Source organism: Pseudorasbora parva, chromosome 15, assembly GCF_024679245.1.
Source record: "Pseudorasbora parva isolate DD20220531a chromosome 15, ASM2467924v1, whole genome shotgun sequence".
Lineage (NCBI taxonomy): Eukaryota > Metazoa > Chordata > Actinopteri > Cypriniformes > Gobionidae > Pseudorasbora > Pseudorasbora parva.
This window is the reverse complement of record NC_090186.1, coordinates 17,981,389-18,005,213: the sequence shown is the minus strand read 5'-3', so window position 1 is coordinate 18,005,213 and position 23,825 is coordinate 17,981,389. Positions and strand designations below refer to the sequence as shown.

At 39.5% G+C, this 23,825-nt stretch overlaps 1 protein-coding gene across 1 annotated transcript in view; it reads right to left on the bottom strand.

Moving 5' to 3' along the window:
* Nucleotides 1-21,570, bottom strand: part of LOC137041234 (disks large-associated protein 2) — a 38,253-nt gene extending 16,683 nt beyond the window's left edge. The window contains exons 1-5 of the mRNA XM_067417279.1: nt 21,513-21,570; nt 18,489-18,548; nt 7,705-8,063; nt 2,442-2,527; nt 1,856-2,259 (exon numbers count right to left, since the gene is read on the bottom strand). Of these exons, the coding sequence (XP_067273380.1) occupies nt 1,856-2,259; nt 2,442-2,527; nt 7,705-8,063; nt 18,489-18,548; nt 21,513-21,528 (925 nt within the window). The 5' untranslated portion in view covers nt 21,529-21,570. The remainder of the gene's footprint in view (nt 1-1,855; nt 2,260-2,441; nt 2,528-7,704; nt 8,064-18,488; nt 18,549-21,512) is intronic.
* Nucleotides 21,571-23,825: the final 2,255 nt, after the last annotated feature.

Genomic DNA, 23,825 nt, shown 5'->3' with positions numbered 1-23,825 from the left:
GAAGATTAGCTGATGGGCTGTCAATTCATTCTTTGATAAGGTATTTCCTTACAAAAACAGTTTATTTAGCATAGTAAAGGATCTCCTCCATTGACATAATTTTTTTCTTTGTCTCCTTCAATACATACTGCAGAGTTAGCAGGTTACACTTTTTTTGTCTATATGTGCGTTTGCGTTCACACCACCGTAGGCAAGAGTGTCAAAATACAGGGAAGTCATTAATTTTTAATGTTGTCTTGAATGATTTGGTTTGATAAGAAGGAGCACAACACTGTTTATCGGCAACATTTTCGTGCTATAACACATTCAGCGGGTTTTTCAGCGGGAATGCAATTAATTTGCTCAAAACAACACCGATTTGACCAGTTGCATTACGGCTACACTTCAACCAGGACAGTTATTTTAATGTAGGCTGCACACAAATTAATGTTAATGTTAATTAAAGACCATGGCTAGTAAAGGTCTCCTATAAACTGCATGTTGAAATAAGACTAGCTCTTAACCATGAACACATGCCGCGGCCAGTGTAAACACAAGCATTGACTAGAATGGGCACGATCAGCTCCGGTAGCCGTGTCGCAGCCGTAATGCGCCGCACAGGTGTTCAGTGTAAATGAGGGGTAACAGTTCCCCTGAACACTGCAGGAGGAGTTCACATGCAGGTGTTCTTCTGGCGTCGCGTGTGAAATGTCTTCATCCCAGGTACAGTCAGTGGCATATGTTTCAGCATGTCATATGAATATAATTTCATGGGTTTTATTTTTTCCAAACGCCAAATAATCACGATGCTCACGTTTACAAGCCAGCATCATTATAGTAGTCTATTGGTTACCGTTTTACAGAATCTATATGATACTTCAATTCAATGTTTGAGTGGTAGGTAATCACCATAACAGGCATGACAGCATCGGTCGGGCACGCCTCCTTCAGCTCACGCCAACGAGCAAACGCTGGTCCAATGTTGATCCTCGTCCTGCCTTTAATCCGATCACTTTTTCGTTTCCTCTTATTGCTTTCCTCCAACAAAACCGTTTTCTTTCTTATTTGTCTGTGCTGCTTCGGACATGACTATATTATCCGACGAACAAAAAAGTTTGGAAGTGTGGGTGTTGGTGGAAGTGACGTATATGCCGTAAAGCAGTCGAATTGTGTAGTTCTTTTTGTTCTCGGGTTACTACGATACAGACCCCATCAAGCTATAGCAGACGTGTCATTCAACCTATTGTAAGTCGATGTATCACCACAAGAGTCTGGAAAATATATTATGAAGGTTGAAAAGTTCTTTCTATCAATCAACTTTTTACTTTTACATTTAAAAGATTTCATGAGAATAATTTATACCCTACTTGTGGTCAGTCTGCATAAATACTGATCAACATGCTTGTTTGCTTTGCGGCCCTTTAAATAAAGTTTTAAAAAAGACTAAGCATTTGATCTACATCATTGCTGGCAGGGCAGCCAGAGCGAATTTTGACATTCTTACAGCAATGCACACATACGCACAGCAGCAATGTGAACTGCTGTGTGTATGGTTGCAAGGTTACAGCTTTCTGCACTTTTTTCGACTACTAAACAGTTCGTCACAGCTCTGTGTACTGCCACCTAGTGGAATCTATTTTGCACATGCGCTGCTGACACTCCTGATGATGAAAATACCGTCATGTGGACTGCCGCGGAACATGGACGGTGAAAGTATATTTTGGGTTTAAACAGATCTGACGAAAACATATAAATGAGATACAAACTCATACGAATTAACCACCAATTCACCGAAATGTAAAATAGTTATAAACTGCCATGATATTTGAGCTGTTTTAGCCATATTATCTGTTTTTTTGATGTCCTGCACACTCACTCTCCTCCGACAAGTCGTGTTCCTCTGCCTCGCGTTCCATATCTTTGCACCATCCCTCCAGACGTTTGGTCTCGCTGTGCAGAAGCTGCATAAACCAGCTGCCATCGCGGCGGAGCGGCGACGCACGGCCGGATTCGGCTGTTTCATGATTGGGTTCCACCAGCCAGGGTTCAGGCTGTGGGCTGGGTGGCCCGCTGGAGGGTCGGTAGTCCTCACGGTAGCTGAAGAGGCCCTGTGTGCGTACGGTCCGAACCACGTTGTATTGTGTGGGTGTACTGGGTTCAGAATGCCGCTGAAATCCTCCAAACTGTAGACTCTTATCTTCGGTCGAAGGAAACCCCTCAAGCTCCAAATCGGCTTGAACTGCCGTCGTCACACTGTTGGACCGTTTAAAGCGCCCCAGTCTGAAAATCCACGTAAAAGTGACAATACTGAGCGCAGTTTATATAGTCTACTTACACCAAGAAAAGTGCAATCTATGTGAACTGATTGCCCCTATTCATTATCTCACTTTATTTATTTTCTGAGCTACTTGTTCAAGTTCTTTGGATCAAATGTCCTGTTTATGACTGTTGAGAACACTTACCTCTTCACATCCTCTACCTGGATACCCACAGAATGATATTGTGGGAGACCTTTACTATCTGTCTCAGAATCTGTGGCTGCTTCCACCTGAAGAATGAATAAGCAAAGGAAGAGATAAAAAAGGAGCACATACTATATATATATATATACTTTAACAAATGCTAGTGAGTATCTGAGGTGAACCAGAGAAGAACAGAATATAGCTGCAATTTATTGGGCCAAGCACATCACTAAGGTCATGTATACCACATTAAGCATGATCCAATGAACTACAGCACCATGGTTTTTATGCTAAATTATATTGCAAAGATTACAGATTTAACAAGTTTTGACAAGCAAGGTACCCTTTTAAAATCATTTAAAAGCTTTAAAAATCATCCTATTTTATGTATTAAAAACAAAAAAGATTCAGATTGATTTTGGGACAATAGAAATCAATTCTAGCTCATTTCTAGGTTTTATGCTGAATCCTGTCGCAATCTATATCCAAACCACTGGTAAAATACAGCAATATACAACAAAATAAAAAATGGCTGACAAGCAATGTGGCCAACCTTTGAACACATTAAAGTATTCTAATGTATTCTCTGTAGCTATCATTCAGGTTCTGAACTCTACTCCAAATAATTTATATATGTTTTCAGTTAAATTATATTTTATTGTGATTTCTTTACAAGTAAGCCTCTGGTTATGGTGGGCAAAACATATAATAAGTTTTGTTTCAATACCTGGAACGCAAAAACCTGTTAAAACATATCCTTACTTTCTGGTTAGCATTCTCACCAAATTTTTGTAAATCAAAAACCATTCAAAACTCTTGATCAGAGGTCACAAGATTATTTGTCCCAAATCTGAAAAAGGACAATTAAAGGCTAAAGGAGGAGTTTCAAAATTCAAAATGGCGGAAAATCTATTTGGGTGGAAAATGAAACCACTTGTGATGGCATGAACCAAGATTTTCCCGGAATTTTTTTAAATTTTTTTTTAGGATAATCAATCTGCTGTTTAGGCTCCAAACTTGCTGTGAGACAGGCCTAATGTGAGATGTTCCTCTTTGATTGTAGAATATGGTTCTAGGGAGTCAGGACTGCAATAGACTCCCAGCCAGTGAGAACGATAATAACAAAACTAACAGATACAATAGTTTTTCACCTTCAGTGAGTAATAATGAAAGTGTCAAGGCAATACTTAAAACACAATACAATACTGCTATATACAATATCCTTTGGGTGGTATGAACACATTAGCACAGACCCAGAAGAGAAAACAACAGCTTAGAGGCACACATATGAGACTTCCCTAAAGAGCTGTCATTTCACAGCCAATTTGTTATCTCAAGCAATTTATAGCACACTTACTGTAAGGACAGCCCCTAAAGCAGCCTGTTTAAGAGCCCAATGGAGACAAGAGATTCTAGTAACCAGTCACAGTTCATTAATGTCCACAGTACTATCCTAGACTGCAACCAATCATTAGAGACATGATTTATTGTTTAGTAAAAGTCTTTCATATACTATATCCACATTCTCAGATTCTTTTTCCTTATTGCTTGTTATTAGTTCTGGTGCTGACAGCTGTGGATCTGTTAATTGCACCATGAACATACAGAGATGTACTTTAAACAAGTTCAAAGTCTTCTGGAAGTTTATTACTTATTGATGCATTTTCTGTCTTGTGCTACAGCAAGTGCTGTAAACATAGAAGTCTTTAGTCTCATGGTTAAAATCATATCAGGTTACTAAATCGCCTTTATAATTTTCCAATTTGTCTTTACTCCCAAGGCGTCTAATACTACAACTGTTTGGAATATGTTTAAAGTTCAATACTTTTATCTGCCTGTCAAATGTTTTCGTTGAGAAATGGTTTGTTGAGAATAGTTTAGGGAAAGGGGGTTGTGTTTATATATAGATTTTTATATATATATATATATATATATATATATATATATATATATATATATATATATATATATATATATATATATATATATATATATATATATATATATAAAGAGATAGTTCACACAAAAAAATACTTTGTTCAAAACCCATATGACTTTTGTTCATCTTCAAAGGAGATTTTTTTTAATGAAACCTGAGAAATTTTTGTCTTGAAATTCCATTGAAACAAAACTTTAAAAAGTGAATGTAATCCATACGAAACACGTATGTGCAGTGATCAGTGTTAATATGTGAATAAAAGCCTAATTAAATCTGTTCATAGAGATTGTGTCTCTTCAGAAGACCTAAAATAACCACTCACTGTCTGTCACTTCGGTCTAGCTTTCTCTTGGTTTTGGACAGAGCCCTGACACTCCCTTATTGTTTGTCTTGTCTTGTGTGAACACGCAGCTTTGAGCATGCTTGAGCTGCGTGCTCTTCTGTCCTTGTAGTTTTCTGTGTGGGGCATGGTGTTCGGATACCAGCACTTTGGTCTAGTTGTGTTTCGGGTTTTGTGTTGGGATTCGGACATTCTTGCTCCTCGTGTTTTGTCTTCTGTTGTGAGTGTACGGAATGAGCTCGTTCTTGTGCGCTCTGTCTTGTCATGTGAGTGTGCGCTCTTCTGTCCGTGTGTTTGTCTTGTGTTGTTTAGCATGCAGCTGGTGTTTCAGTAGCTGCATGCTTTCATGTTGTCATGTTTTGTGTGAACATGCAGCTTATGAGTTTTTATTAGCTGCATGTTCATGTCACGTTTGGTGTGAACACATGTTCATGTGTTTCTTTGTCCCATGTGTTAGATTGTCTAACCCCACCCACCTTGTTTCCTGATAATTGGTTAATTTGCCCCACCTGTCTTCCCTTGTTACCCTCTATTGGTTGTTCCCTATTTAGTCTTCTTGTGTTTGCAGTATGGGATCATCAAAATTACCTTATGTTTCCCTGCCTGTCTGCATTGTCTAGTCAAGAGTCAAGTCTTGTTTTTCCCCCTTGGAGTAGTTTTTGTTTAGCTTTTTTATATAATTGAATAAAGTCCATTCCTCCTGCAAATTGAGTCCTCACTCCTTTCCCTTCAACAAACCCTGACACTCACTTTATATGGATTACTTTTATAATTTCTTTAAGTGAATCATTTGTAAGGGACAGAAATCCCTTAGATTGTTCTGAAGATGAACAAAATCTTAGAATGTCATGTAATTGATGATAGTTTTTTTGGGTGAGCTAACCCTTTAAATATAAATTATATATATATATTCAGTGCATCCGCAAAAATATTCACAGCACTTCACCTTTTCCACATTTTGTTGATACTGCCCTATTGTGGATTAATGAATTAAAATTATTATTGTTTCCCTCAATTCTATAAACAATACCGTATAATGGAAGTATGAAAGAAATGTGTTTGAAATCTTTACAAATTAATAATAATAACAAAAAGAAGAAAATCACATGTATGTAAGTATTCACAGCCTTTGCCATGACATGTTCATCCTGTTTCCACTGATCATCCTTGAGATGTTTCTACAACTTGATTGGAGTCCACCTGTGGTAAATTCGGTTGATTGGACATTATTTGGAAAGGCACACACCTGTCTAGACAAGGTCCTAAAGTTAACAGTGCATGTCAGAGCACAAACTAAGCCATGAAGTTCAAGAAATTGTGTTGTAGACCTCCAAGACAGTATTGTATAGAGGTACAGAAACATTTCTGAAGCATTAAAGGTCTCAATAACCACAGTGACCCCCATCATCCATAAATTGAAGAAGTTTGGAAACACCAGGACCCTTCCTAAAGCAGGCCGTCCAGCCAAACTGAGTGATTGGGTGAGAGGGGCCTTTGTCAGGGAGGTGACCAAGAACCTGATAGTCACTTTGACAGAGCTCCAGTGTATCTCTGTGGAGAAAGGAGAACCTCTCAGAAGAGCAACCATCTTTGCAGAACTCCACCAATCAGGCCTGTATGTTAGAGCGGCCAGATGGAAGCCACTCCTCAGTAGAAGGCCACCTGGAGTTTTCCAAAAGGCACCTGAAGGACTCTCAGACCACAAGAAGCAAAATTCTCTGATCTGTTATTGCATCATGTCTGGCTGATACCAGGCCTCGCTCATCACCTGGACAATGCCATCCCTACAGTGAAGCATTTTGGTGGCAGCATCATGCTGTGGGGATGTTTTTCAGCAGCAGGAACTGGGAGACTAGTTAGGATTGAGCTAAAGATGAATGCAGCAATTTACAGAGACATCCTTGATGAAAACCTGCTCCAGAGCTCTCTGGATCTCAGACTGGGGAAAAGGTTTATCCTCCAACAAGACAATGACACTAAGCACACACTGCCAAGATAAAAAAAAAAAAAGAGTGCCGACGGGACAAGTCTGTGAATATCATTGAGTGGCCCGGTATGAGCCCAGACTTGAACCCGATTTAACTCTGGAGATTTAACTCTGTAGATTCTGGAGAGATCTGAAAATGGCTGTGCACCGACACTCCCCATCCAACTAGATGGAGCTTTAGAGTTCCTGCGAAAAGGAATGGGAGAAACTACCCAAAAATAGGTGTGCCAAGCTTATACCATCATACTCAAAAAGACTTGAGGCTGTAATTTGTGCCAATGGTTCTTCAACAAAGTATTGAGCAAAGGCTGTGAATACCTATGTACATGTGAAATTTTTAATAAATTTGCAAAGATTTCAAACAAACTTCTTCCACATTGTCAATAGGGGGTATTTTTTGTATGATTAAGGATTTTTTTGTTTTGTTTTGTTTTGTTTTTGGAATAAGGCTGTAACAACAAAATGTGGAAAACGTGAAGCGCTGTGAATACTTTCCGGATACACTGTATATGGCTGAAAAAATTGAAAATCATACCATATCAATTATCACTATAAAATTTAGAAACATGTTTATATTAGTTAGGTAAGCATTGGAAGTTGTAACCGATAAGTGGTTTGAGTTCTGTATTTAGCTAAATAATTCCAGCCTTTGTGGATTTGGTTGTTAAAGATGCATAGCTTTATAGGTGTAATATTTTCTTCATCTCCACAACTGCATTTGGCTGTCGGTCATGTGTAGGAATAAGCCCACAGAGAAAAGGATCACCATTAATCTTTGTTGTTCAGGGTCAGTATGCAGTCTCATCTTCTCTGCCACAGAATCTGGCTATATGAGGATACTTTGTGTGCACTTTCTGGGTGGGTGAGTCACAGGCTGAATGCTGTCAGCTATTTTTGGACTGGAGGCGAGACACAAAGCCATTGGATTTACAAAGAGGCAGTGACCAACTTAGTCGATTTTTATGACAAAAACCTAAAAACCTTGAGGGAAGTTTACCTGTATCCCGATGGAAGAGCGTGGAGTCTTGAGATATTCCTCTGCTTTGGACACCAGGATGGCCTTATCACAGGTTTGAACAGAGCTGTAGCTCCCTGCAGAAGTGAGGCGCTTGGAACCAGTGTCCATTGCTAGGGTTACCGCTTTAGAGCTGTCCAGACTGTCTGTGGAGTTGTAGATAACCCGGCTAAGGCCGTCCGGTGCCCAAAGTCCTCCGCGTGGCAGCCGCCCCTCGTGGTACGCATCCTGTGTTGACTCTGTGCTGCTTTGGGCTGTTACGGAAATCAGCGGCTTAGTTGTGGAACGAGGAGGAACAGGTGGAGGAGTCTTCTTGTAGCCAGGTGTATATGTCACTGTCGCTATAAACGAACAGATGAATGATACATTAGACTTGAGTGGTAATGTTTAATTTTAACCATTTTAAAGCTACACTCTAACTTTTGAATCATAGCGTGTGTGACACACCAACAGACACCAAAGAACTGGCGGCAACAAAAGCCGTTGCCGCCTCGCCACTTGTGCGTCTGGGCTAACACCACAAAGACTCCAGGCAGCAGCCAACTGTGTACTGGCTTGCTAGTATCCTATTGCCAAGCCAGAGCACTATACATCACTAAAGTTTCAGGACAGCCGTGCTAGGCCAGCAGTCTCAAACTAAAAGTTAGGGAGATTGTAGCCTCATTAAGTTTAGTTTTAGTGGTGGGGTAGGATTAGGCATTTGCTTCCGGTATGAGTCTGTTGCCCCGGGGTCCATTCTTTGTACGTGGATCACTTAATTACCTGGATGTCATTGTTGACAACTTGACATGATCCAAGGACAGTTAGATTCTTCGAAACTCATCCCAGAGTTCATTCCGGTAGCAGTTTTATTGCAAGTGAATAGGATTAGATTGCATCTTTTTAAGCGGAGGTGATACTTAATGTCAATCCCAGCCACTGCTACTTTCTTACAAGAGTACTCTACTGAGGTCTGTGTTTGTGAAGTTATTACTTATTCAAAATAAGTACTTAAGAGTGTGCGATTTAGGACTCTTTATCCAGCTTCTTCCAGATATTTTAATAAAATCTGCAAATGTGTTTGAAGAACCAAATTAGCCAGTGATCAGTTGTCATGACAGTTGGCATCTGTCAAATCAGCTCAGATGTATTACTCGAGGTAAGAAGAACTGACCCCAGTTGCCTCTTTGGTGAATTTGCCTATTAATAGTCTTGCCAAGTTATACTTTCCACTGATATGTGATATGAATATCAATCGCTATGCCTAATGTCAGTATTGCCAAACCTATCTAATGTTAAAGTCAAACAACAAACAACACAAACTACTTACCTGTCTCATAGCTACCTCTCTGTATATCGATTTTATATGAATGACTACACAACATTATAATGTTATTTGTTTCAGGTTTGAGCTTATGGACCTTTTGCTATGACAGCAACTCCGGGCCCTGTCAAATTGTCAACAATGAACAAATCAGCTAATCAAGAAATGCACGCATGATTTAGGCAATGTTAGCAACATAAACATTGTTTTGTGGACCTAGTCAATGCACAGCAATTGTGATGCTATGCAAACTATGTTGATCCGTGTTTTATTACCGGTACTGTCACTTTCCCTTTTTGCTTCCATACGCTTTTCAGTTCAGTTGTTGTGGATTCAAGCTACTTCCACTGCATAGCTGTATACAGCATGAGGACATCACAAGCTGGATACATCTTTTGCCAATGGAATCATGTGTATAATGCGCAAACTGGACACTTTAAGTTAGTTGGTAATCTCTTGTGTTCATATGATTTGTATTATTCTTGCGTACTAGCAGCTCTCATAAGATATTCTCTTTTGTTCCTAGATACAGACTGTCTGTCTAGATTAAATATGGTGCATACTGTAGTTTAATCTGGCAGATAGTTCATTCTGATATGATTTTAGGAGATGTTGAGCAATACACTGTGCATTAAAAGTATTAGTTTGGCAAACGTATCTTATTTACTTGAAACTATATTCCACAAAGGAAAACCTTGAGTATGTTTAAAATATTCAATATCATGAAAATACAACTGTTTCCCTTCAGAAACCTTCTGATATGCATGGCACGTTTCAACAAACTGTTTTTAAAAATATTTATAACATTACAACACAATCTACTCATCAAACAATCTTGAAAAAAGTATCACTGTTTCCACAGAAATATTAAGAAACTGTTTTCAACATTAATAATGATGAGAAAAATTATGTATAAAATTCTGAAATATTGAGAACTAAATTAGTAATTAGAACTTTTGAATGGTAGTTCATATATTTTCCTCTAATTCTTCCAATTGAATGTGACTATTTTCCTTAATATTTATAGCCTGCATTTAAATAATATTTATTATATTTCATGATTTAATTTATGAAATGTATTGTTAACAGTGAATTACTAAATTTGGTTGTCAAACAACTGAATGATTTTAAGGGATTTTAATGGGCTGTGAATTAAAAGCATATTAGAAGCACATTTGTACATACAGACTGCCCTAATCATTGTTTAGCCAATCAGAAGACTTTGAGTGGATTATTCAAGTTTAATGTCATATGCAATTTCATTAGCAGTTATCAGCATAGTCACTATTTTGCCAGCATTGACTTCTGTTTCAGCATTGACTTCATGGCTGATGCAACCAAACCCTGACACTAGACCAGCTTGATTCTTTGAAATCATTGATGGCTAAAATCAAGTCACCCTGATGTCAAACAGGATAAAATCATATTTTTAAGAAAGGAATTACAGACCTACAGTGTAACCCTTCAGCACCTACATGACAAAATGTCAAAATGCCTTACTGTTCTTAAATGAAGCAAGTACAAAACAATCTACACATGATGTGCCAATCAAAAACATAGGCTACAAATAGCACACTATTATAAAACTTCTGAATGAGTCACAGACTGAAGAAAAAAAAATGTGGGAGAGAGACGTGCGATTCATACAAAGGAGTAAAACGCTTCCAAATATAGAATGTAGTGTTGTATAAGAGAGGAACACAATAATCCATTCTTGACCTGCTGATGCTCCATGTCATAATTCATTCTGTCATCAGCATGTCAAACACTTCATCAGCTGTGATTAAATATAAAAACTCCCAGAGCAACAGATATGTCTCATTTCTGCAACCAACTCTCTGAAACATGGACAATTTGAAACTGAACTGTCATTTTTTGGATGGTAAAATATTTTCTCATATATGACAGCTATGTGCAGAGACAACCATACTGAAAAGCCTGAAGGAGGGAATGGAGACGTTATGCTAGTGACTGACAGAATGGAGGTTTCACAAGAGAGCCCTATCACCTTTGAGTATTAGAAAATGAGCCAATGGTATGGAAAATACCATGGGTCTGCTGATTTCGCATCGTGAACTCCACCCACCCATGTGGGTATATAAGGAGCCGCAAATAAAATCACGCATTATGTTACCAGCTGAGGAGCTGAGACTGATGAGCCGTCCTGGCCGTTTCAGCAGTACAGCGGTAGTGGCATGCGGACGTAACGTCTCCATTACCTCCTTCAGGGAACAAAGGTTACATACATAACAGCCATTTCCTTTCAGTCAATCCCTATGAGTTAGGTCAGTGACTGACAGAATGGGGGTTCTAATTTAATTCAGAGCATTGGCATGTCTCATGGACAAGGCTCTAGCTGAAGTGATGGTAGCCACAACCTTTTTGGCTGCACGATTCAGCTCTCCTGGAATGTGAATGGCCCAAAGATTCTGACTCCATAGGAGGAGATGGTGGGCAAGATGCGACATAAGGCACAGACCGCCTAGCCTGACGTGGTCATACTCAATTCTAGTCAGAATATGTGTCTGAAACTGCTCCATGGGGCTGTGATTATGGGCCGTGTTTCAACCGAACCAGGAAAGATAGGCTTACCAATTGGATAGACCTACAACTAATCAGAGCAAAGAAGCGACGTCAAGAGAGCTCAACTGCACTGTGTTAGGCTGGCATCCAGGCTACAGACCACCCTGATGGTTGATGTTTGCTACTTTTGCTGTGTTGTCTGAACAGACCAGTACTTGCTTGCCGTCCAGCAACATTTGAAAACGGTCAAGTGTTAGATGTACAGCCAGCAACTTGAAGCAATAGACATGCCATAGGCACTGGGGTCAAGGAGCCAACAAGGAGTCAAGGGGCCTACGGCTGCATGCCACTTGCACGTCACCCCAGCCCATGCTGGAGGCATCTGTTGAGACAACAGCATGCCTGGACTCTCAGTCTCTGGCCCATAGAAAAGAGCAATGACCACGGGGTAAAGGTCTGAGGGCAGGCCTGAGTAACTGGCACCCAGAGCATGCCCTGTTGCCATGCCCATCTCGGGACTCAATTGTGAAGCAGTCTCATATATAAGCAAACTGAGCAGCATGACCACCACTGCAGATGCCATATGCTCCAGGAACCTCTGAAATAACTTCAGTGGAATCGCATTCTTTCCCTCAAATTGACTCAGGCAAGTCAGCAGTGACTGCGCACATTCGCTTGTAAGCTGTGTGTACATGGTGACCAAGTTGATTTCCATACAGAGAAAAGAGATCCTTTGCATGGGGGAGAGTTTGCTTTTTTCCCAGTTGACCCGAAGGACCAGATGTGCAAGGTGCTGGACTACCAGGTCCCTGTGTTCGCAAACTTGCCCTCGAGAGTGAGCTAGTATCAGCCAGTAGTTGAGATAGTTCAGGATGTAAACTGGATTGCCTGAGTGGCACAAGGGCTGCTTCGACAGCTTTTGTGAAAACATGAGGAGACTGGGCTAACCTTAATGGGAGTACTGTATACTGGTATGCCTGCCTCTCATATGCAAACTATAGAAATGATCTGTGTCGAGGAAGAATGGAGACATGAAAGTACGCGACCTTCAGGTCGATCGCTGCAAACAAATCTGATTCTAAAATGAGTTTGACAGTCAACATTTTGCATGGAAGCCTGTGAAGGGTTCGGTTTAAGATGCACAGGTCCTGGATTGGTATTCCACCGCTTTTCTTGGGTACAATGAAGTAGGAGCTGTAGAAGCCAGACTTCATCTCTGCTGGAGGGACGGCCTTGATCGCACCCTTTGCCAGTAGGGTTATGACCTCTGCACGCATGACAGGGGCAATGCCACCTACCACAGTATAGCGGAATCCTAAAACAGGGAGAACGTGCAACGTGCAACGTGCAAACTGAATTCCATAGCTGAGCCTGAAGAAAAAAACTGTCCCAAAATCTGTACCAGCGGGGTCATCGGAACCACAGGCGTACACCCGATAGGGTAGAAATGTGGAATGACCGGCCCGATGTGGGAGGCATAGCCTCCCAGTGTGGGGGCTTGGTAGAGTTCTGGATAATGACCAATGAAGGATGATTGTTCTGTGGTGGCATGCTCTGACAGGGGTCTGGCAACAGAGGGGGACGAGAGCGACGAGACAAAGCGCTGTACACTGCAGTCTGTGCCCTCTTGGGGCTCGAAGGAAGGAGAGTCAGTTCTTTCTTTAACAGATTTAGGGTACCACCTGCTGGGTGGCCAGTGTCATTGAAGGGAGAACAAAAGATTCCCCCCCAGCCCTTCACTGGGGGAAGGAGTGGTTCTGCTACCATCTACTGGGGAGAACTTAGCCCTAACTCTGAGCTGCCGTCTCCTCTGCGCTTCAGCACCAGGTGAAGGCAGCTGCTTGGGCCGTGTGGGAGGTAGTCGAGCAAGAGAAGTGGGAGGAGCTAACCAGACAGTTAGTTGATTGAAGATGAGCATCACCTGCGATCACACCAGTCTCGAGTCTTATCATGAGGGAGCTCGGAGGCATAAGGATGAGCGACACCAGTGAAGGACAAGAGAGGACCAGGTTTGGACTTTATGTTATGGTTTTGTTTATGTTTTATTATGTGTGTGGGCAGTCATTCGTGAGGGGCTGCCCACATTTCTTTTGTTTTGTTTATTTATTTTATTAAAGTATTTTAAATGTTTGCTGGTTCCTGCCTCCTTCTTTCCTGAACAAATAACTGTGTTACATTGGTGCCGAAGCCTGGGAAGGAGTTGGGAACCGTCAAACATTTAAAAGACTTTAATCAAAAAAATAAACAAAACAGAAGTAAAGCGGCAGCCCCTCACAGACGACTGCCCAAAACCATAAAATAAAGTCCAGACCTGGCCCCCTCTCGTCCTTCACTGGTGTTGCTCGTCCTTATGCCTCGAAACTGTTGTGCCTCGCAGGTGATGCTCATCTTCAATCACGTACCGGTCTCACTCGTTCCTCCCACATCTCTCGCTCGACGACCTCGCCACAAAAGGTAAATGTGATTACAGTTTTTCTCAGTCTCTTTGGTACATTTCTCAGATCAGAATTGAAATTCTCAAAACTACCTGTTCAATTTTCACATCATTGTGTCACTTGTGCACATCAAAAAAGCAGTTTCTAATTTCTTTGAACAAGCTGCAAACGCTTTGGTACATCCATGCAAATGATTATGTACAATTCTCTGTTGTTTCCTACATTATCAGTTGCTTATGTCATGTTGATCAAAATGTATTATATTGGGTCTCTGTTGAATAGTCTCACCCCCACAACATTTAGGCACAAGCTCATAGCATAAGTCTTTACATGCAAAATGGTTGAACAAGTTATCATAATATGTCAAGCATATTTCTATACTTTCTATATTTCCATTAGACTTTTTTCTAAATCTACCCTGAATTGGTAAATTGCTCCCAGGTGAATCTTGACTTTCTCTAACAAAGGTGCTTCTCATGAAAAATCAACTAGCAGGTATATACCTGTGTATCTCAATGACATGTTCTGGCAATAAAATACAGTACAAGTAGTAAGAGTGTAAATTTGAATCTTTTCCATTCTCTTGCATTTGCACTCACACATACACTAAGATGTAACTTACAATTGACAATAATTGTCATCAAAACTTTAGCCGTAGTTTCCATCAGAACATCTCTCCAGAGTAAACTGTTATATTGACAACATGACTAAACAATTTGACTGTCTTATCCGTACACAATGACACAAGGACTTGTCATTCTGATGGCACTGGCATGTTCATTTACATAGATATTTACTTTTGAGAGATGAACTAAGGATTTTGAGCAAGAGAGTGGCTTTTGCAGGTTATCCATGGTGTTTTGCTATTTGTACAAATTGTTATGAGAAATGCACTAACTGTTTTGCAATTGTGAGTTTGATTCGAGAAATGTACCAAAGCGACTGAGAAAAACTGTAAATTCCTCACTTTACTGACTTGCTGTAAACATATGAATGTGCATGTATAACTAGTTAACACTTAGTCTGAGTAAGTACAGATTTGACAAAATCTTGAAACTCCTTTTTTATATAAAGTTTGTTAAGGCTCTGAGAACAATGCCTTGTTATCTTGTAAAAGCAGTTATGGCAGCAGGCTGGTGAAGGATAGATAGATATATAGATAGACAGAGAGAGAGAGAGAGAGAGAGAGAGAGAGAGAGAGAGAGAGAGAGAGAGAGAGAGAGAGATAGATAGATAGATAGATAGATAGATAGATAGATAGATAGATAGATAGATAGATAGATAGATAGATAGATAGATAGATAGATAGATAGATAGATAGATAGATAGATAGATAGATAGATAGATAGATAGATAGATAGATAGATAGATAATTTAGAGATTTCAGCCCACTATGGAATCCCTGAGCTAATTACCCGCTGATTACTAATTAACATATTTGAGGCTATAGCAGTGTGAATGTGTTAGGTGTTTTGTCTAAACTTGTGCATAGCACATAAGGTTGTGAACTTAAATTTTGAACTGTTTATCATTGCATGTGTTAAATTGCGTGTTCTGCATTTTAACGCCAGCTTGAATGGGTTATAAAACTTTCAGCGTGACTGTTTAATCAACAACAGATGTTCAGTCCACAGTAAAATCAGCTATTCGGTGCATGTGGTGCATGATAAGAGACAGTAAAACAGCATCCTAGTGATTCAAGAGCAGATATTCTGATAATCTACAGAGCTTCTACAGAGCTTTATCAGCATTGCAGTGACAAAACTTCCTGATAAGGTAAGCTGAGTTTTAGGTGCCATTAGTGTTTTGCTTTTCTTTTTGTTCTTCCCTTTCAAAAACTTCTCTCTATGCTGTGCTGCTAGCGCTATGGGAAAACCTTTGTGTGCGACCAGCTGTGAAGCCTGTATACAAACACGTTAATGAACTCAGCCTTGAACTTGGCAACCTTTGGCTTTGCCACAAAACCACTGTAACATCCCTGCCCCCTTTGGTGATTCGGTTGGCAGCAGTTTCCAGGTAAATGTTGAAAGTTCTGTTTCTTCCTGTTATTGCCCAGGACATTCAACATCCCCTCAACAGGAAGTATTGAAATTGGTGCCCGTTTCAGAGAATTTGGAAGTGTGGAAGCTACTGTCGGGTATCTCTCCTTTGGTCCTAAAGACAGTAGAAAAAGGTTACAAAATAGTTTGCGCACCACCCTCCGCATTTCCATGGCATGGTCCCCACTACTGTGAAACCAGGGCAGATACATCTGCTGTCACAATAAACCATGCAGCTTGTGACAACACATTGATGTCTTAAGACAGGAAACAATCGTTTTATGTGAGAAAATACATAATATGGCGTACAATACACACAAGACATCACTTCCGCCACTTGTATCCCATTGAGAGAAGCCATATAGTGTATTTTGACCTCATCCAGTAGAAGTGATGGCGCACAGTGACAGCTGTTGTACATAGTGTTGTATCTGAGGTAAAATTACATAAATACTGTCCGGTTTCTCACACAGACCACTCGTTTCGTGTCTTAAGACATCATTATGTTGTCATGAGCTGCAGGGTTTAATTTGAAGTTGTTTGTGCATGTTTTTTTATTTATTTTTTTAACTCCCATAGAATTACACCCCATTAACATGCATTATATGACTGGCACAGTGCAACGGTCAGAGTAAAAAATCTTCATCTGTGTTCTACTGAGGAAACAAAAGAAACACTTATATTGGATGCCCTGGGGGTAAGCAGATGAACATCAAATTTTCATTTTTGGGTTAACTATCCCTTTAACGACAGATGCTTCCTGATCAAGCTGGGGAGCAGTCTTTAGATGGTCGTTTAGTCCAAGGGATCTGGAGAGGCCATCATCTTGATTGGCACATCAATTGCTTCGAATTGATTCTTCCCCTGATCACTCTGATACCAGGAGTCCTGGCCAAAGTTCATCAACATAGTTCTTGCCTCTTTCTGATAGCACCTCGTAGGCCGAACAGACTTTGGTTCTCAGAGATAATATCTCTCCTCAACGGATCATCCTGGTTGATCATAAACAGGAGGGACCTTCTATCTCAAGCGCAAAGGAAATTATTTCATCCCTGGCCCGAATTGTGGAACCTTTCCGTTTTTCCCCTGAAGGGTACCGACTGAGGGACACTGGGATTTCAACTGACATCATAGAGACCAATCTCAGTGCTAGGCCTCCCTGCATGAGAAGGACCTATGCCACCAAATGGGTTGTCTTTGAAAGGCAGTGCTGCAAGCTATGCAGACCCAGTCAACTGCCAGATTGCTTCAGTGCTGGAGTTTCTGTCAGAAAAGTTATCATCAGGCATATGTCCTGCCACTCTTAGGATTTATATAGCCATCATATCTGATCGCCCGCTTCTGATCGGGGCCAGGCAACTGATGCCTCTTGTTAGAGCCAAGATCCCCTCGTGGGACTAAGTCATAGTTCACTAGGGGCTAGTTGAGACCCCATTTGAGCCTGACAAGCTTCTGACCCTAAATATGGTTTTACTCATGGCTATTACTTTACTAAAAAGAATTGGGGACTTGCAGGCTCTGTCGACCTCGCCATTTTGCTTAGTCTTTTCCCCTGGAATGATAAAAGCTATTTGGGATACTCATACTATCTGCCTAAGGTTCCATTCTGGACATCCGGTCACTCTTGAAGACATCTGTCCTCCGCCGTTCACAACACAAGAGCTGGAGAAACATCACAGACTGTGATCACCAAGCAAACAATGTCACACTGTTTGAGAGATGCTATTGCCTTGCCTACGAGGTGCATCTACAAGCTTCACCTCTAGAAATTAGGGCTCCTTCTAGCCCAAGGTGGTCAATTGCTCCCAAGTTTTGGCAAGCCCCTTAAACACTTAAAGGCCCCTTGTAACAAGTATGTAATGCGGCAGGCTAATCGTCTCTGCAAAAAATTCATCAGATTTTATTTTTTGTATGTTCATGCTACTCCAGGCTCAAACATCTTTAAATCAACATCCCAAGGTCATTTCTGAGACCTTCTGCTAGCATAGAGAGAAGCTTTTGAAAGGGAACATCTCGGTTTATGTGACTTTAAGCCTGTTTCATAAAAAAGCGGGAACATCATGTCTACATTGCCGCACTGAGGATGTGTCCAGACATCTCTTCATACAAAGTGACATCTGAAGGCGCACTTGTTGCACAACTTTTTGTACTCTCTGACAAGCATGCATTCCAATGACGTTTAAGGCCAAGGTCATTGGCGTGTTTGCACATTTTTTTTGTACACTTGTTTTTTGTTGTTTTATTTGCTTTGTTTTTGTTCTTTTCATTTTGGTAGTCCAGACTTCAGATCAGCATGCATTTTCACTTTATGGAAAATATTAGCTTTGACATTTTGTTTTGTGTTCCACGAGAAAAGGTCATATGAGTTTGAAGGGACATACATATCTGAGGGGTTTGAATGGACATGACACCTCAGAATGTTAACACACTATTGTGTTCTGACTTAACTGGGATGTGTGGCTTTACCTGGGGTGGGTGTTTCTGTTCGATCCACACTACAGGCAGTAGGGAGACGAAACTGGATCCCTAAAAAGAACACAAGTCATTAGAAGTGCTCGAAATAAATACAAATATTTTTGGGTGCAGTCACTGCAGCCTGTCTCCAAACATATTTCATATTCATTAAAATAAATAAGACATTTTAAACAGTGAACAATAATATTCAATCTGACACCAGTTGTTTGAGTCTCTAGATTTCTTCATTAGTATAGTGTCTTAAGTATTTTCTTATTAAAATAAATGTAAAAAAACAAAAACATAATTAAGCTATAATCAGTGGTGTCAGATTGTTGAAAATAAACATATACATACATTTAAAAAGTCACATGTACTTAAAACGACAAACAGTCCAGAACAATTAGTTATAAATGAAGAATTGGTAGGTGGTAGAATATTTTAGCCAAAAAATAGATTTTTTAAGCAATTCTCAATGGTTTTCTCACCAGTATCTCTCATGTGAAGAGACCATTGTGAAAAGAAGTATATTTTAGCACATGTTTAAAGAGTGCCTATTATAGTTTAATTGTAAACTAATGTTTTCAGCCACTTACTTGTATGTTAATTGCAATTAAATGAAAATGTATTATAATTTTATTTAGAATTATATTAATTGCCACTAATATTTTATTTAAAATATGGTTATTGTACTAATACATTTTCTGACAAACATTAATGTTAAACAAAATATGCTTAAATATTGTTACAAATTGTAATCAACTTAGAGCTTTAGTATGTTAGTAAACACATTAAAGGGATACTCCACCACTTTTTCCATATTAAACTGTTATTCCTTTAACTAAAACGAGATGATACATACCTCTCGTGTGTCATGCAGTGCGTGCAATTAATCGCTCAGTGATCATTTTGATAGCACTTAGCTTAGCCCACTAAGCCCAGTTCATTCATTAGGTACCAAACAGAGATCAAGTTGGACGTGACCAAACGCCTCCACTTTTCTCACTTCGGAGAGTACTTCGACTCGGCGCTGTAAAAAGTCACGCCTGAAAAATCCTCTGCTCCTATTGATGGAAATGAGAGAGTTAGGGGGAGATGTGAGAGAGGATTTTTCAGGCATGACTTTTTACGGCGCCAATCAAAGTACTCTCAGAAGTGCTATTCCGGCGTACATTATAGTTATCCTTTTAAACCTGCTTAGAAAAGCACCACGTTTTATTTTGTGTCACCATACTTGGTTGTTCAGCTATCCGTGTAACTGTATTTAAATAGGGGAAACGTGGAGGTGTTTGGTCACTTCTAACTTGATCTCTATTTGGTACCTAATGAATTAACTGGGCTTAGTGGGCTAAGCTAAATGCTATCAGAATGTCACCGCGCGTCAGAGAGATTAAGTGCACACGCTGAGACGAGAGAGGTATGTATCAACTGGTCTTAGTTAAGGGAATAACATAGTTTAATATGAAACAGCGGTGGGAATCCTTTTAAAACATCTGGTCGATGTCTGCTTGTGCTTTCAAATGCTCCTGTGTATTGATCATTGTAGCCAATGACAGACACATCTGATGAGTGCGTGAGCACAATGACCAGTCAGACTCAGAAATGTTTACAATTACAGCTCAACAGCGCTCAAAGCGTCACATTTCCAAAATTTCAGTAATGACTTGGTATTGCGGTCGGCACTTTTGACAACACTAATAGGTAGGAACACTTTAACACCCATAATGCACTGCAATTGTTGCCATCCAAGGCCACTTCCACCAGTTTGCTATGGATATGCTTAAAGCTAGCATTATTCTTCCCGCGTGTGCAAAGGTCAGCGTGACATAAAAATCGTCATCAGAATTTCTATGTGGAGGCTCTATGCAGACATAGGCCTCCCATTTTTACAAGGCTACAAAAGCACCAACTGCGTATGCACTGGAAAAACAACATGGATGTTAAATTTGAACCGCGGACCGTTGTGGAGTTATACTTTGTGCTTTACCAGAAAAAAAGCAGGTTGAAATCCTAAGTATGTTAAAGGGACAGTTCACCCAAAAATGTATATAATAAAGAAGATATTTTGAAGAATTCAGTAACCAAACAGTTGATGAGCCCCTTTGGCTTCCATAGTATGGAAGTCAACGGGGCCCATCAACTGTTTGGTTATCCATATTCTTCAAAATATCTTCTTTTGTGTTCAGCAGAAAAAAATAATTCAAAACCGTTAGCTTGAGGGTGAGTAAATGATGACAGAATTTTCATTTTTGGGTGAACTATTAATTTAAGTAAGAAGCATAATTGTGAAAGTTTACTCTCTTTTAAGTACACAAGTGATCTTTTATTTAATCAAGATTACATAATTAAAAAAAAATATATATATATAAATATATAAGATTTTAAGTATACTAAAAGGCACAATCTAATATAATTAATCATACTTATTTTTCACAATGGTATTTTCTTCTATGTCAATGAAAAAGATGCTCAGATCCAGTCAATATAAATAGCATATAACATTAATCATCGGTAGTTGTGTCTAAAAGGAAAACGCTGATTTGTGTGGTACTTGGTCATTTGCAACTTGGTATAGAAAACCATTCAGAACCAACTAATTAGCATATATACACTTTTAATACACAATGTTATTTTAATATACATTTTAGATTAAAAAAAGAAATAAAACAAAGGTAATGGAAGCAAAAATGCTCAAATAAAATAAAGGCAAAACAAGTATTTTAAACTAAAATTCTAAATGAATAATTAATCAACTGCATTAACGAATTTGCTAAATACTATGAAAAAGAAGTAAACACTAACAAACTAAATTACATTCGTACAATACAAACTTTTGTATGATTTTTGACTAATTTCAATTAAATTAAAATGTAGCAATCAAAAAGTTGCATAAAATACAAGATTGTGACTGTACTTGCACAAATCAAAAACAACAGTCTAACTGATTACCAATTAAAATACATAATCATTCACAGGTATTTGATCAGTATCAGATTTCAGTTGCAGTGCCTCCAAATAAAAGGGGTTAAAATTCACCATAGTGCCAGTTCATTCACAGAAGATTCCAGTAAGAGCGTTGCTTGATCCTGTACGTTTCATCTGGGTCCTTATGTGTGCATGGGCTCTGACAGTGTTAAAGTGATATGCTTAGTAACTCTGTGATGACATGGATGAAGGATGATGATGAGACACAGGAAAAGTATGCCTACAGGAAGACATTTTTGTAATTAAAAAAAAAACAAAACTTTTTTTTTTTAATTCAAAGCTATAGATCATCCGGGTTTTTCATGCATACAGAATATTTGTGCAAAGTAGTACTGTAAACAATACAATTAAAATATTATACTATTCTAAACATATTAATTTACTAAATGATAGTTCTTGTTCTAAAATCTGATCTGATAAGCAATGATCAAGACCGGTTGACAGTTGTTACTTTATGGTTCACCCTCAACATCATGGCAACCCATAACATCTATAAAAAATAAAAAAAAATCAATGTAACCTCATAAATTACGCATTTAGAACTTTCTACACAGGGAGTATATGTGTGTGTATTATATAAATTGTGCTTCTCGAACAAAGTATGCAAGACTCGACCATCAATTGATTTTAGCATATTGCAAAACTGAAAATATATTCTAATAAAAATTGAAATAAATAAAAATATCAGGCAAAGTAGTACTGGGATACAATCACGTTGCAGACATACAGACAAATCGGATACAGGGCCAGTTTACACCCCGCCCTATTGACAGTAATGAGAGAGGGAGGAAGAGATGTGAGGGAGAAATTTCCAGGCGTGACTTTTTACTGCGCCGAGGCGAAGTATCATCAGAAGTGCTATTGCGTCATACATTATAGTTCTCCTTTTTAATCCGCTTAGAAAAGCGCCACATTTTATTTTGTGTCACCATACTTGATCGTTCAACTATTCATGTAACTGTATTTAAATAGGGAAAACATGGAGGTTTTTGGTCACTTCTAACTTGATCTCTGTTTGGTACCATAGTGAAGGAACTGTGCTTAGTGGGCTAAGCTAAATGCTATCAGAATGTCACCGCGCGCCAGAGCGAATAAGTGCACGCACTCAGATGAGAGAGGTATGAATCAACTCGTCTTAGTTAAGGGAATAACATTAACAAAGCGGTGAACTATCTCTTTAATGTTTCATACTGAAATAATGTTTCATAGTATTTCTGTCCTTATTTAATCAAATAAATGCAGTCTTGCATATCATACTGTTATTTTTGGGTAATTAATTTATAATCCCACTTTGTCTACCATCTCGGATTTTTGTGTGTGTGATGAATTCATTTGATTTCAATAGATTGTTTATGTATTTCAGTGATGTTTGCGTGGTGGAGTAGACATATGGTGAATGAATTAATGAATGAAGATGACTTGGAAGAATTACGTGGTTGGAGAGAGGGATGAGCAGTTCTCTGTCATATCTAGTCCATCAGAACCCAGCTGATTCAGAACCAGTGTCATTTCCACATTCTCCCGTGGAGTTGGAGGACGTGTTCACACGCCTCATCTCTCAGTGGCGATCTGAAGTCAAAGATGGCTCCAATTTTTTTTTCTCAACATACATACATACATACAGTGGCGATGCCCCCATGAATGCAGAGTGCATGTCATTATAGTGTAACTACAATCAATTAAAATCATTCCACATGACATCCTACTGAAAATGCTGTAAAGCCTACTTTTTCAGTTTATACCATTTACATCATTATAAATGTATACCAATACATTCTCAAATACAGCTACCCTATCCTTCTATAATTAGTGATGTTAGAAAACATCTAGGTTACTATTATAGCCCCCGATTCCTGAGGGAGGAACTAAACAGACAATTTGGGATCTTGCCTGAGAGCCTAATCATCTTTGAGTGTAAACTAAATGAGCCAATAGACATTGGTGTACAAGTATTGCATCGCAAACTCCACCCCGCAAAGCGGGTATATAGGGAAGAACATGTAATATGCCAATCATCACCTGGTGGTGTAGGCATCCGTGGAGATGACCGCATGCCTGGACACTTTTTCTAGGGGAACTCTTGCATATAGTAATAGAAGGTCTGACCATGGGCTGAAGGTTTGGCGACGCGCCCTTGTGATTGCCACCCATTGCATCTCTGGACTCGGCTATGAAGCCAGTGCTGAAGCAGCCTCATATTAAGCAATCAAAGCGACATTACTATGGCTATGAATGCCATATACCCTAGGAGCCTCTGAAATAGTTTCAGTGGGGCCTCAGTTCTGCCTTTGAGTGAGTTCAGGCAGATCAGCACTGACCGAGCATGTTCCTCTGTGAGGCCTGCTGTCAGATTGGCCAACTCCA